General features: G+C 40.3%; 2 protein-coding genes across 2 annotated transcripts in view; both read left to right on the forward strand.

The window, feature by feature from the left end:
* LOC143333846 (uncharacterized) overlaps window positions 1–12,193 on the forward strand; it is a 44,698-nt gene extending 32,505 nt beyond the window's left edge. The window contains 8 exon segments of the mRNA XM_076752209.1: window positions 9,568–9,876; window positions 9,965–10,168; window positions 10,251–10,376; window positions 10,490–10,660; window positions 10,806–10,910; window positions 11,575–11,670; window positions 11,765–11,896; window positions 12,117–12,193. Coding sequence (XP_076608324.1) covers window positions 9,568–9,876; window positions 9,965–10,168; window positions 10,251–10,376; window positions 10,490–10,660; window positions 10,806–10,910; window positions 11,575–11,670; window positions 11,765–11,896; window positions 12,117–12,137 — 1,164 coding nt within the window. The 3' untranslated portion in view covers window positions 12,138–12,193.
* LOC143333744 (myosin heavy chain, fast skeletal muscle-like) lies at window positions 390–6,649 on the forward strand. The gene is made up of 24 exons (XM_076751999.1): window positions 390–437; window positions 568–788; window positions 1,002–1,145; window positions 1,246–1,402; window positions 1,497–1,524; window positions 1,607–1,718; window positions 1,804–1,896; window positions 1,981–2,044; window positions 2,144–2,242; window positions 2,325–2,428; window positions 2,517–2,655; window positions 3,234–3,352; window positions 3,504–3,653; window positions 3,744–3,914; window positions 4,008–4,314; window positions 4,449–4,528; window positions 4,621–4,708; window positions 4,847–4,964; window positions 5,066–5,189; window positions 5,272–5,408; window positions 5,505–5,760; window positions 5,893–6,135; window positions 6,225–6,401; window positions 6,500–6,649. The coding sequence occupies exons 2-24, from the start codon at window positions 585–587 to the stop codon at window positions 6,647–6,649; spliced, it is 3,264 nt and encodes a 1,087-aa protein (XP_076608114.1). The 5' UTR covers window positions 390–437; window positions 568–584.
* Window positions 12,194–12,275: the final 82 nt, after the last annotated feature.

Below are 12,275 nucleotides of genomic sequence, written 5' to 3' on the forward strand. Positions count from 1 at the left end.
CACAGGAATAAGGGCAACATGACAAGAATGCATGACCAAACTGAGCAGGGCACACCTACTGTGGAGACAGTCCCCCCTCTATAAAAGAGGCTGCTCATGACTCTGTCAATAACTGGTAGGCATCCAACTCAGGTAAGTGTATGAACTCTAATTGACTTGTATTGTGTAAGTAATTGATCAGTTATACATTTGCAATAGCACTTGAAAGCATTGTTTAATAATTAATTAATTTCAATTGTTTTCTTTAACATTTATTTATTTCCACTGGGCATTCTATACACAAATATGATGCCAATCAATGGTTTTTGAAAATGATATGTGCAGATTTTTGATGAAGACAGTTATCTATAGACTTATGTATTCATGCTTGCTTATTTATTAATAGGATCAAAGCAAGAGGCCTGACTGTATTCCATCCTCTGTTGGGACCAAAGGAGGTAAGTTATAGTTTATTTCAGGTGATATCCACAATTTCAGAACACCTGACGGACCTACCAACAGCATGTTAACATTTATTAAGACAAATACCAGAGAAACTTTGTATGTATGACCTCTCCTTATTTTCAGTCACTTCAGGTGCCATCATGAGCACAGACGCAGAGATGGAGGCCTATGGCCCCGCAGCCATTTACCTCCGGAAGCCTGAGAAGGAGAGGATTGAGGCTCAGAACACTCCATTTGATGCCAAATCAGCCTACTTTGTAACTGATGCTGAAGAGATGTATGTCAAGGGTAAACTCATCAAGAGAGAGGGTGGCAAAGCCACAGTCGAGACAGTGACAGGAAAGGTAAGTGCAATGATGCCAAACATGAAAATTTAATGACCCTAAGAAGGACAGACAACCCAATCATAGTTCTATGAACCAATTTGATTATGGTTGTCTTTTTACTTCACAGACTCTCTCAGCATAAGAGAGTGAGAATAATTTTATTCAACCACTACATCAGACTGCACGACAATCTTGGTAATTTTGTTACCTCCTTATTTTATTTCATATTAGACGGTCACTGTAAAAGAGGATGACATCCATCCCATGAACCCTCCAAAATATGATAAGATTGAGGACATGGCTATGATGACCCACCTCAATGAGCCTGCTGTGCTGTATAACCTCAAAGAGCGTTTTGCATCATGGATGATCTACGTAAGCTTCAAACTTAAAATTATAGTGTGCTTATATCTGTAAAGCCTGTGTGTCAAATGCGATCATGTTTTTCTCTCTTTCCCACTTTCTGGTGCTACAGACTTACTCTGGCCTGTTCTGTGTCGTCGTGAACCCCTACAAGTGGCTTCCTGTGTATGATGCTCAAGTTGTAGGGGCATACAGAGGCAAGAAGAGGATTGAGGCCCCACCCCACATCTTCTCCATCTCTGATAATGCCTATCAGTTCATGCTCACTGGTAAGATCCAAGTTACCACAGAATTTGAGTGGTTATGACAAAGAAGAGCCTCAGTTATTGCTTTAACTTGTGTATGTGTATCCTTATATTTCAGATCGTGAGAACCAGTCTGTCCTTATCACGTGAGTATAACACAACTTGTCAAGACAGTTCTATAGGACCTTTAGGACCTGACTATCTTGCTAATACCCTTTCATTCCCCAGTGGAGAATCTGGTGCCGGAAAGACTGTCAACACCAAGCGTGTCATCCAGTACTTTGCAACAATTGCAGTTGCTGGAGCTGCCAAGAAAGTAGAGCAATCAAGCAAAATACAGGTAAAATTGGTTGTCTGCCAAAAATCTTTGCCACAGTTGATTGTTTGTTGGATTTTTTTACATAGCCTCAATTGTCTCAATGTAGGGTTCGCTTGAAGATCAAATCATTGCAGCCAACCCTCTACTAGAGGCCTATGGTAATGCAAAGACTGTGAGGAATGACAACTCTTCTCGTTTTGTAAGTATTCATATTATTGGCCTTTAAACAACTTCTGCATATTGTTACTTAGAATTAAACTGATATTTTCTGGTAAATCTTTAGGGTAAATTCATCAGAATTCACTTTGGCTCTACTGGCAAGTTAGCCTCAGCTGATATTGAAACATGTAAGTTCTAGTTATTTTCATAGTTGGCAACATTAGTAGTGTACAAATGTAAGTCGTGCATTGCAATGTTTGATGTACATTCATCATCAATTCTCACAGATCTGCTGGAGAAGTCCCGTGTCACCTTCCAGTTGTCTGCTGAGAGGAGCTACCATATCTTCTATCAGCTGATGACTGGCCACAAGCCTGAGCTCCTGGGTAAGTTATGGCACAGTAAACAATAATTTAGACAAAAAATAAAAATATTTGTACACTTATGCATTGCTCTACATTTTTCCAGAGGCCCTTCTGATCACCACCAACCCTTATGACTACCCAATGATCAGTCAGGGTGAAATCACTGTCAAAAGTATCAATGATGTGGAGGAGTTCATTGCAACTGATGTAAGTTGATTGCAATTTGTAGAATAGCAAAAGATGAATGTAAGAATAATTTGCATTTCTAAAAGGATTTGCTGGGCATGAATTGCAGACTGCTATTGACATCTTGGGCTTCAGTGGTGAGGAGAAGGTTGCCATATACAAGCTGACTGGCGCTGTGATGCATCATGGCAACATGAAATTCAAGCAGAAGCAGCGCGAGGAGCAGGCTGAACCTGATGGCACTGAGGGTAATTGTATTAATAGTGTGAAATACATTATCATATAGCATCAAAACAGATTAAGCAGGTAAACTAAGAATACACCTCACCTCAGTTTTTTGCAAAAACTGATGCTGCAAGAATGTAATCATAACTTCATCACACTGTTGGGTTATATTGGTTGGATGTCAGCATCTCTCACCTACAAAGAAGGTGTGGCACTCTGACGTGCAGAATTTTCAAAGCAATATGGGATAACTTATAGAGCACTGAAGAGGCTGTGTCATCTACACCAAAATTTGCAGGAGCATCAATCACAATAACTGATTAATGATTTACAATGTCAAGTTTAGAACAGTTTAAAATATAACATAAAACAGATATCCATTGCATGAATGATGAAGAGAAAAAGCGGTCACAAGCTGTACCTGACCAAAAGCCATATGACAGATAAACTGCTAGTAACTTCTAACAAACTTTGTACAGACAATATAAAATGCATTTTAGCAGTGTTTCCAATGGTGATTTGAGTAATGTTGCAGTTAGCATTGCTTTGTTATATCCTGTGCATTTCTTTGCATTATTTGAAACATTTTTCTTTCAATCAGAGGCTGATAAAATCGCCTACCTCATGGGCCTGAACTCAGCTGATATGCTGAAAGCTCTGTGCTACCCAAGAGTCAAGGTCGGAAATGAGATGGTGACCAAAGGTCAGACCGTGCCACAGGTAAATAAAAAAAAAGAAGAAGAAGAAGAAGAAGAAGAAAGAAAGAAAGAAAAAAAGAGAAGATAATTTGATGTTTGGAAAAATGATGAAAAAATATTTGCATTTAAATTACAAATATTACAGAATCCCACACTAAAATTCTTATTTCTAGGTCAACAATGCTGTCAGTGCTCTGTGCAAGTCTGTCTATGAGAAAATGTTCTTGTGGATGGTCGTCCGTATCAATGAGATGCTGGACACAAAACAGCCAAGACAGTTCTTCATTGGAGTGTTGGACATTGCTGGATTTGAGATCTTTGATGTAAGTTGTTGAAAGATATCTGAGCTGTTTTCAAGTTCAAATTCAACCTTATTTTGCCATGAACTTATTACTGCTTTTCCATGATTACAGTTCAACAGCTTGGAGCAACTCTGCATCAACTTCACCAATGAGAAACTGCAACAGTTTTTCAACCACCACATGTTTGTTCTGGAGCAAGAGGAGTACAAGAAAGAAGGCATTCAGTGGGAGTTCATTGACTTCGGTATGGACTTGGCTGCCTGCATTGAGCTTATTGAGAAGGTAAGACAAATCGTTCAGGTAGAAACATTATATTGTTTTCCGAGTGCATGCTAAATTGATGATTCTTTGTAATATGACATAATTTCTTCTCAGCCAATGGGCATCTTCTCCATCCTTGAAGAGGAGTGCATGTTCCCCAAAGCTACAGATACTTCTTTCAAGAACAAGCTACATGATCAGCATCTTGGCAAAACCAAGGCCTTTGAAAAGCCAAAACCCGCAAAGGGCAAGGCTGAAGCTCACTTCTCCCTGGTTCACTATGCTGGTACAGTAGACTACAATATCACTGGCTGGTTGGACAAGAACAAGGACCCCCTGAATGACTCAGTTGTACAGCTCTACCAGAAGTCTGCAAACAAACTGCTGTCTATGCTGTATGCATCTCATGCTTCAGCTGATGGTAAGACGGTAATTCTGTGATTGCTGCATGGCAATTCAGCTACCCATTTATTTAAAGCATGCTTGCTCTCAGAAATAAACCTTAACAATGAATAAAGAGTTAATTATGTGCTGACACTATGTGTTACAAACCAGATGCTGCTGGTGGTGGTGGCAAGAAGGGTGGTGGAAAAAAGAAGGGTGGTTCCTTCCAGACTGTGTCTGCTCTTTTCAGGGTATGTTAAACCTCCAGAAAGTCAAGATCCAATTGAACCTAGCTTGTTCATGTGTTTGATTTTTTTTTAAATGATAATATTTTGCCTCTCAGGAGAACTTGGGCAAGCTGATGACCAACTTGAGGAGCACTCATCCTCATTTTGTGCGCTGCCTGATTCCCAATGAAACAAAGACCCCAGGTTTGGTGTTTTTTGTGATCTTGTTCTTTTGTCTTTTATTTTCCTTCTCTTCAGAGTGTCTATTTTGGAAGAAAAAGGGCTAGCCAAAAGTAATCACAGAAATGCTTATTACACTGACAATTTTTGTACAATATCCAGGTTGTATGGAGAACCATTTGGTCATCCACCAACTGAGGTGTAACGGTGTGCTAGAGGGCATCAGAATCTGCAGAAAGGGCTTCCCCAGCAGAATCCTCTATGGTGACTTCAAGCAGAGGTCAGTATAAGCAATTCAAGTTGTCTTTATCTGAGTTATTATGGTGTGAAACACCAGGAGAATGGGAGGTAAATATACGTAACAACACAATTTCCTCTCAGATACAAAGTATTGAATGCCAGCGTCATCCCTGAGGGACAGTTCATTGACAACAAGAAAGCTTCAGAGAAGCTGCTTGGCTCCATTGATGTGGACCACACTCAGTACAAGTTTGGACACACAAAGGTTCATCCTTACAGACAATATCAAAAGATCTTTACTGTTCCATGTGTGCTGAATACTAATTTCCCTTGCTTGTACAACACAGGTGTTCTTCAAAGCTGGTCTTTTGGGTACCCTGGAGGAGATGAGAGATGAAAAGCTGGCTGAGCTGGTGACCATGACTCAGGCTCTCTGCAGAGGATTTCTCATGAGGAAAGAGTTTGTTAAAATGATGGAGAGGAGGTACGATTGTCTTACATTGCAATGAATTGTCTCTTAAATTCTGTGTGATGTTAAACAAAAGCAATATTGATATACTAATTCATGTTATTTTATCAGAGATGCAATCTTCACCATCCAGTACAACGTCCGCTCATTCATGAATGTGAAGAACTGGCCATGGATGCATCTGTACTTTAAGATCAAGCCTCTTCTGAAGAGTGCTGAGACTGAGAAGGAGCTTGCGCAGATGAAGGAGAACTATGGCAAGATGCAATCAGACCTGGCTGCTGCACTGGCCAAGAAGAAGGAACTGGAGGAGAAGATGGTTTCCCTGCTGCAGGAAAAGAATGACCTGCAACTCCAAGTGGCATCTGTGAGTAGAATGCAAAGGCAGGCGTATTGTTCTGTTTACTGGAAACAACAAAAGTTTTGCTTTCCCAAAGTAATGCACTTAACATTTCTGAAATATGTTTCAGTTAAAATAATGCGTATGCTCAAATGATAGGAAAGTGAGAACCTTTCTGATGCTGAGGAAAGGTGTGAAGGGCTCATCAAGAGCAAGATACAGCTCGAGGCCAAACTCAAAGAGACGACTGAGAGACTGGAGGATGAAGAGGAAATCAATGCTGAGCTGACGGCCAAGAAGAGGAAGCTGGAGGATGAATGCTCTGAGCTGAAGAAAGATATCGATGACTTGGAGCTCACCTTGGCTAAAGTGGAGAAAGAGAAACATGCTACAGAAAACAAGGTTCAAATGATTTTAAACCTACATTCTTTCAAACTTAGACTCCATGCGTACAAAGGGATGACAATAACAAACCTTTCACATCATTTTAGGTGAAAAACCTGACAGAGGAGATGGCATCTCAAGATGAGGCCATTGCCAAGTTAACCAAGGAGAAGAAAGCCCTCCAAGAGGCCCATCAGCAAACACTTGATGATCTCCAGGCAGAGGAGGACAAAGTCAACACTCTCACCAAATCCAAGACAAAGCTGGAACAGCAAGTGGATGATGTAAGAAACTATTTGATGTTTTTAGCTGTAGTATGAGGCAGTTTGGGTTTTATGATTGGTGTTTCATTGTACAAATATAAAATATTTTACTTAAAAAGCTGGAAGGATCACTGGAGCAAGAGAAGAAGCTCCGCATGGACCTTGAGAGAGCAAAGAGGAAGCTTGAAGGAGACCTGAAACTGGCCCAGGAATCCATCATGGATCTGGAGAATGACAAACAGCAATCTGAGGAAAAACTCAAGAAGTAAGTGGAAAAAATAAGCTACTGATGAAATTCCTGGTTTCACAAGTCAGAAAAACAACAAATGTAACAATCCTTTTGTTTGACACATCAAGGAAAGACTTTGAGACCAGCCAGCTCCTCAGCAAAATTGAGGATGAACAGTCTCTTGGTGCTCAGCTTCAGAAGAAAATCAAGGAACTCCAGGTGACATATTCAACATACATCATTAGATTTATGAAAATCTCTATAAATGAAAAACAACACCTTACATTCCATTTAATAAACCTTCTATCATCAAATCTAGGCTCGTATTGAGGAGCTGGAAGAAGAGATTGAGGCTGAGAGGGCTGCTCGTGCTAAGGTTGAGAAGCAGAGGGCTGACCTCTCCAGGGAGCTCGAGGAGATCAGTGAGAGGCTTGAGGAAGCTGGTGGAGCAACAGCTGCTCAGATTGAGATGAACAAGAAGCGTGAGGCTGAGTTCCAGAAGCTGCGTCGTGATCTTGAAGAGTCAACGCTGCAGCATGAAGCTACTGCAGCAGCTCTGCGCAAGAAGCAGGCTGACAGCGTTGCTGAGCTGGGAGAGCAGATCGACAACCTCCAGCGTGTCAAGCAGAAGCTGGAGAAGGAGAAGAGCGAGTACAAGATGGAGATTGATGACCTTTCCAGCAACATGGAGGCTGTTGCTAAGGCAAAGGTACTGTATGCACTGTTTTTCAGGAAAACACAATTACATAAGATTTCAACAAATATCCGAATTATGAACGAGAAGAATAAATACAGAATATGTAATCAGGAAGTTGTATTTTCACTGCATCATGAATCATGTTACTTACATGCCAATTCCAGGCCAATCTGGAGAAAATGTGCAGAACTCTTGAAGACCAGTTAAGTGAAATCAAGTCCAAAAATGACGAGAACGTCCGCCAGCTTAATGACTTGAGTGCACATAGGGCAAGACTGCAAACAGAGAACGGTGGGTATCCAAAGATGTGAAATGTATAATGCAATATTAAGTTCTACCTTTTTTAGGTTCATATATGATTTATTCCAGGGATCCAAAGTGATGATTTGTTTTGTGTGTAAATGGATACAATGTGATTTGTATATGCAGGTATAGTAATTATTCCAATAATTTCTGTTTAGATGATGTAAGGAAAGGCAGAGTTATTGAGGTCATACTACATATAATGTTTTTTGTTTATTCCTATGTAATGTATAATGTGCTATCATTTCAAAACCTTTGTTTTCTTTTTAATGTAAAGCACTTTCATATTTCAGCTTTGTAATAAGACAGCTACAGACAACTATCATATTCTTAATCTTATTCATTCAGGTGAGTTTTCTCGCCAGCTGGAGGAGAAGGAAGCTCTTATTTCCCAGCTGACCAGGGGAAAACAGGCCTTCACTCAGCAGATTGAAGAGCTTAAGAGACATATTGAAGAGGAAGTAAAGGTATGAGATCTTACATTTGTATTGTCCACTGTATAATGAAATGTGTGCTTGGGCCGCCTATGTATAAAGTATGATATCTCCAGGGTATATCTCAGGTACAACTGGCTTGAGTATAACAAACCCTGTATGAGAGATGGATCTCTACAATGTAAATCAATGTTACAAAATTCACTCACTGGAAAACTGTAAACACAGCACTTAGTTATTGTAAATTGAAGTAGATATGCTTCGACTGATTGAAAAAAAACATAAACTTAATTACAGGTCTAAATTTCAATTTCTGTTTCTTAGTTAACAGAATGAAATGACTTTTTCACAATCCTCACTGGGAAATTGGGTAGTTTGTTCAAGAAAAGATTGTGTGCATGTCTGTTAACAAAATGAATTCATGCCTTATGATAAATATATAGGCCAAGAACGCCCTGGCCCATGCTGTTCAATCAGCCCGCCATGATTGTGATCTGCTCAGAGAGCAGTTTGAGGAGGAGCAGGAGGCCAAGGCTGAGCTGCAGAGAGGAATGTCCAAAGCCAACAGTGAGGTGGCTCAGTGGAGAACCAAATATGAAACTGATGCTATCCAGCGTACTGAGGAGCTGGAGGAGGCCAAGTATATAACTCTTTCTTTATTTTCACAAATAAGGTTTTAATACAATAAATTAAATACATTAAATTAAAAAATATTTGATCACAGGAAAAAGCTCGCCCAGCGTCTTCAGGATGCTGAGGAATCCATTGAGGCTGTGAACTCCAAGTGCGCCTCTTTGGAGAAGACCAAACAGAGGCTGCAGGGTGAGGTGGAGGACCTCATGATTGATGTGGAGAGAGCTAATGCTCTGGCTGCTAACCTTGACAAGAAGCAGAGGAACTTTGATAAGGTGAGTGGTTTCAGTGGAAAACAAGACAAGGCTCAACAAAAGGTCACGCCAATGACAAAGATAATGGAATATTGCTAATTTGTCTATACAATTCTAGGTCCTGGCAGAATGGAAACAGAAGTATGAGGAGGGCCAGGCTGAGCTTGAAGGAGCTCAGAAGGAGGCTCGCTCTCTCAGCACTGAACTGTTCAAGATGAAGAACTCTTACGAGGAGGCTCTGGATCATCTGGAGACCATGAAGAGAGAGAACAAGAACCTGCAACGTATGTTAACTGTTATTTGCATTAAAGGTAAATAATAACTTACTACCATTAATGGAGAGTCTAACCATGTTTATCTTAACTCTGTAGAGGAGATCTCAGATCTGACTGAACAGATTGGTGAGACTGGAAAAAGCATCCATGAGCTGGAAAAAGCCAAGAAGGCTGTAGAGAGTGAGAAGGCTGAAATTCAGACTGCTCTGGAAGAGGCTGAGGTATTGTCTTTATTATTTCATTTTGTTTGTTATTGCAACAATTAATATGGTGTTATTATTTCTTTAATTTAAAATATGCTCATTATGATGACAGAAAAGTAATTTTGGTTTTTAGCTATACTTAGCTGACTTCTCTCATAGGGTACACTGGAGCATGAAGAGTCCAAGATTCTCCGTGTTCAGCTTGAACTCAACCAGATCAAAGGTGAGGTTGACAGGAAGCTGGCAGAGAAAGACGAGGAGATGGAACAGATCAAGAGGAACAGCCAGAGGGTGACTGACTCCATGCAGAGCACTCTGGATGCTGAGGTCAGGAGCAGGAACGATGCCCTGAGAGTCAAGAAGAAGATGGAGGGAGACCTGAATGAGATGGAGATTCAGCTGAGCCATGCCAACAGGCAGGCTGCTGAGGCCCAGAAACAACTGAGGAATGTCCAGGGACAGCTCAAGGTGAGTCTTGTGTGATTGCTGAATGATTTAAAAAAAAAAATTGAGACAAAAGAAAGCTAAGACTAACTCTTCATTTTAATGTTGTCAGGATGCCCAACTGCACCTTGATGATGCTATCAGAGGACAGGAGGACATGAAGGAGCAGGTTGCCATGGTGGAGCGCAGAAACGGCCTGATGATGGCTGAGATTGAGGAGCTGAGAGCCGCTCTGGAGCAGACAGAGAGAGGACGCAAAGTGGCTGAGCAGGAATTGATTGATGCTAGCGAGCGTGTCGGACTGCTTCATTCTCAGGTTTGCTTTCCTTCATTCACAATGGACTATCATTTTGAAAATATATTCGAAATATCATATTAACCATGTCTTTTTTTAACAGAACACCAGTCTTCTGAACACCAAGAAGAAGTTGGAGGCTGACTTTGTCCAGGTTCAGGGTGAAGTGGATGATGCCGTTCAGGAAGCAAGAAACGCTGAAGATAAAGCCAAAAAAGCTATCACTGATGTGAGTTTGCATCTCTTATTCACCTATATTATGTTTCTGGTCTATTGCCGTGCACTGATAATGTTCGGTTTACGACAGATTCTGAATCAATCAGAGACCAATTATCATTTCAGGCTGCCATGATGGCTGAAGAGCTGAAGAAGGAGCAGGACACCAGTGCTCACCTGGAGAGGATGAAGAAGAACCTGGAGGTCACAGTCAAGGACCTGCAGCACCGTCTGGATGAGGCTGAGAACCTCGCCATGAAGGGTGGCAAGAAGCAGCTCCAGAAACTGGAGTCCAGGGTATGTACTGTTTATAAATGAACTGTTAAATGTACTGTTTATAAGAATAAAAATCGCACTTTAGGTGAATCAAATGAACTTTGCCTTTCTTTCTCTCCATTCAAATCCTTGTGCAAAACTTTGATTATTTATCATGACATTTCAGGTGCGTGAGCTGGAGTCTGAAGTTGAAGCAGAGCAGAGACGTGGAGCTGATGCTGTGAAAGGAGTCCGCAAATATGAGAGGAGAGTGAAGGAGCTGACATACCAGGTAAATTTCACTAAGAAAAACGATAATTGCTCTCTGATTCCAGTGGTGGAAAGTCACTAAGTACATTACACAAGTACTGTGCTGAAGAACAATTTTGAGGTATTTGTATCTTACTTAAGTATATTCCATTTTATGCTTCTTTTTACTCCACTACATTTTTTGACAGCTTTGCAAATTATAGGCTCCGTACACCTGCACAGGTGTTTCAAATTAGCCTGTCTGATTAATGGTAGAAATGATGGGAATGAAACCCAGCTACTTACATAATTATAACTGGGTAAGCTGCCCAGCCCCAACAGGTGCGACAAAAGCAACAGGGTGAGGGAGATGTCAATCAAGAATTGTATTAATAATATGGTACCTTTATAAAATATGATGCATTATTATTTATAAAACAACCATATTGGCTAGGTACAAAAATTACAATGCTGCTTGTACTTAAATGCATCAGAAAACTTTTACTTTTGATTCCTTAGATACATTTTTCTGATAACACTTGTGTACTCTGATTTAAGTAATATTTTGAATGCAGGATGTTACTTCTAATGGAATATTTTTACACTGTGGCATTACTGCTTTTACATCTAAAGTATCTAAATATTTATTCTGCAACTGCTAGATTCTGCTTTAACACTCCATAAGTGACCATTCTATCTGTGTACAGACTGAGGAGGACAAGAAGAATGTGACCAGACTTCAGGATCTGGTGGACAAGCTGCAGCTCAAAGTCAAGGCTTACAAGAGACAGGCTGAGGAGGCTGTAAGTCAACTACATTAATGTGACTAATCAGGCAATTTAATTAATAACAATATCACCATTAACATTAATTAATATAACTCTAAACACTTCACAGGAGGAGCAGGCCAACACTCACATGTCCAGGCTGAGAAAGGTCCAGCATGAGCTGGAGGAAGCTCAGGAGCGCGCTGACATTGCTGAGTCTCAGGTCAACAAGCTGAGAGTCAAGAGCCGCGATGCTGGAAAGGTAACTCTTTCATTGGCCTATCAACCATGTGCATAAACTTCATCTATATAACCATTCCAATGTAATAACTAACAATATATATAAACAATGACCACTAATGTGGTATTACACAAATTGATAAATAAATATCTTCCTGTCAGAATATTCCTTAAAACATTGCGTTGCATTAATACATGCCTACAAACACTGCCTTCAAGCACTATTTATCTCTTTCTTTCAGGGAAGTGACTCTGCTGAATGAAAGGCCAGATCCAGCTGAGGCATTTTACTAAAGTTCATACAATATGAGCCCCTGAGAATTTTCTTCTGCAAATCTTCAATAAATGTTAAACATTTGTCAAATGTTTTTGTTTGTCATATTCTTAGATAACCAAGTTCT

The sequence above is a fragment of the Chaetodon auriga genome, chromosome 16 (assembly GCF_051107435.1).
Source record: "Chaetodon auriga isolate fChaAug3 chromosome 16, fChaAug3.hap1, whole genome shotgun sequence".
Lineage (NCBI taxonomy): Eukaryota > Metazoa > Chordata > Actinopteri > Chaetodontiformes > Chaetodontidae > Chaetodon > Chaetodon auriga.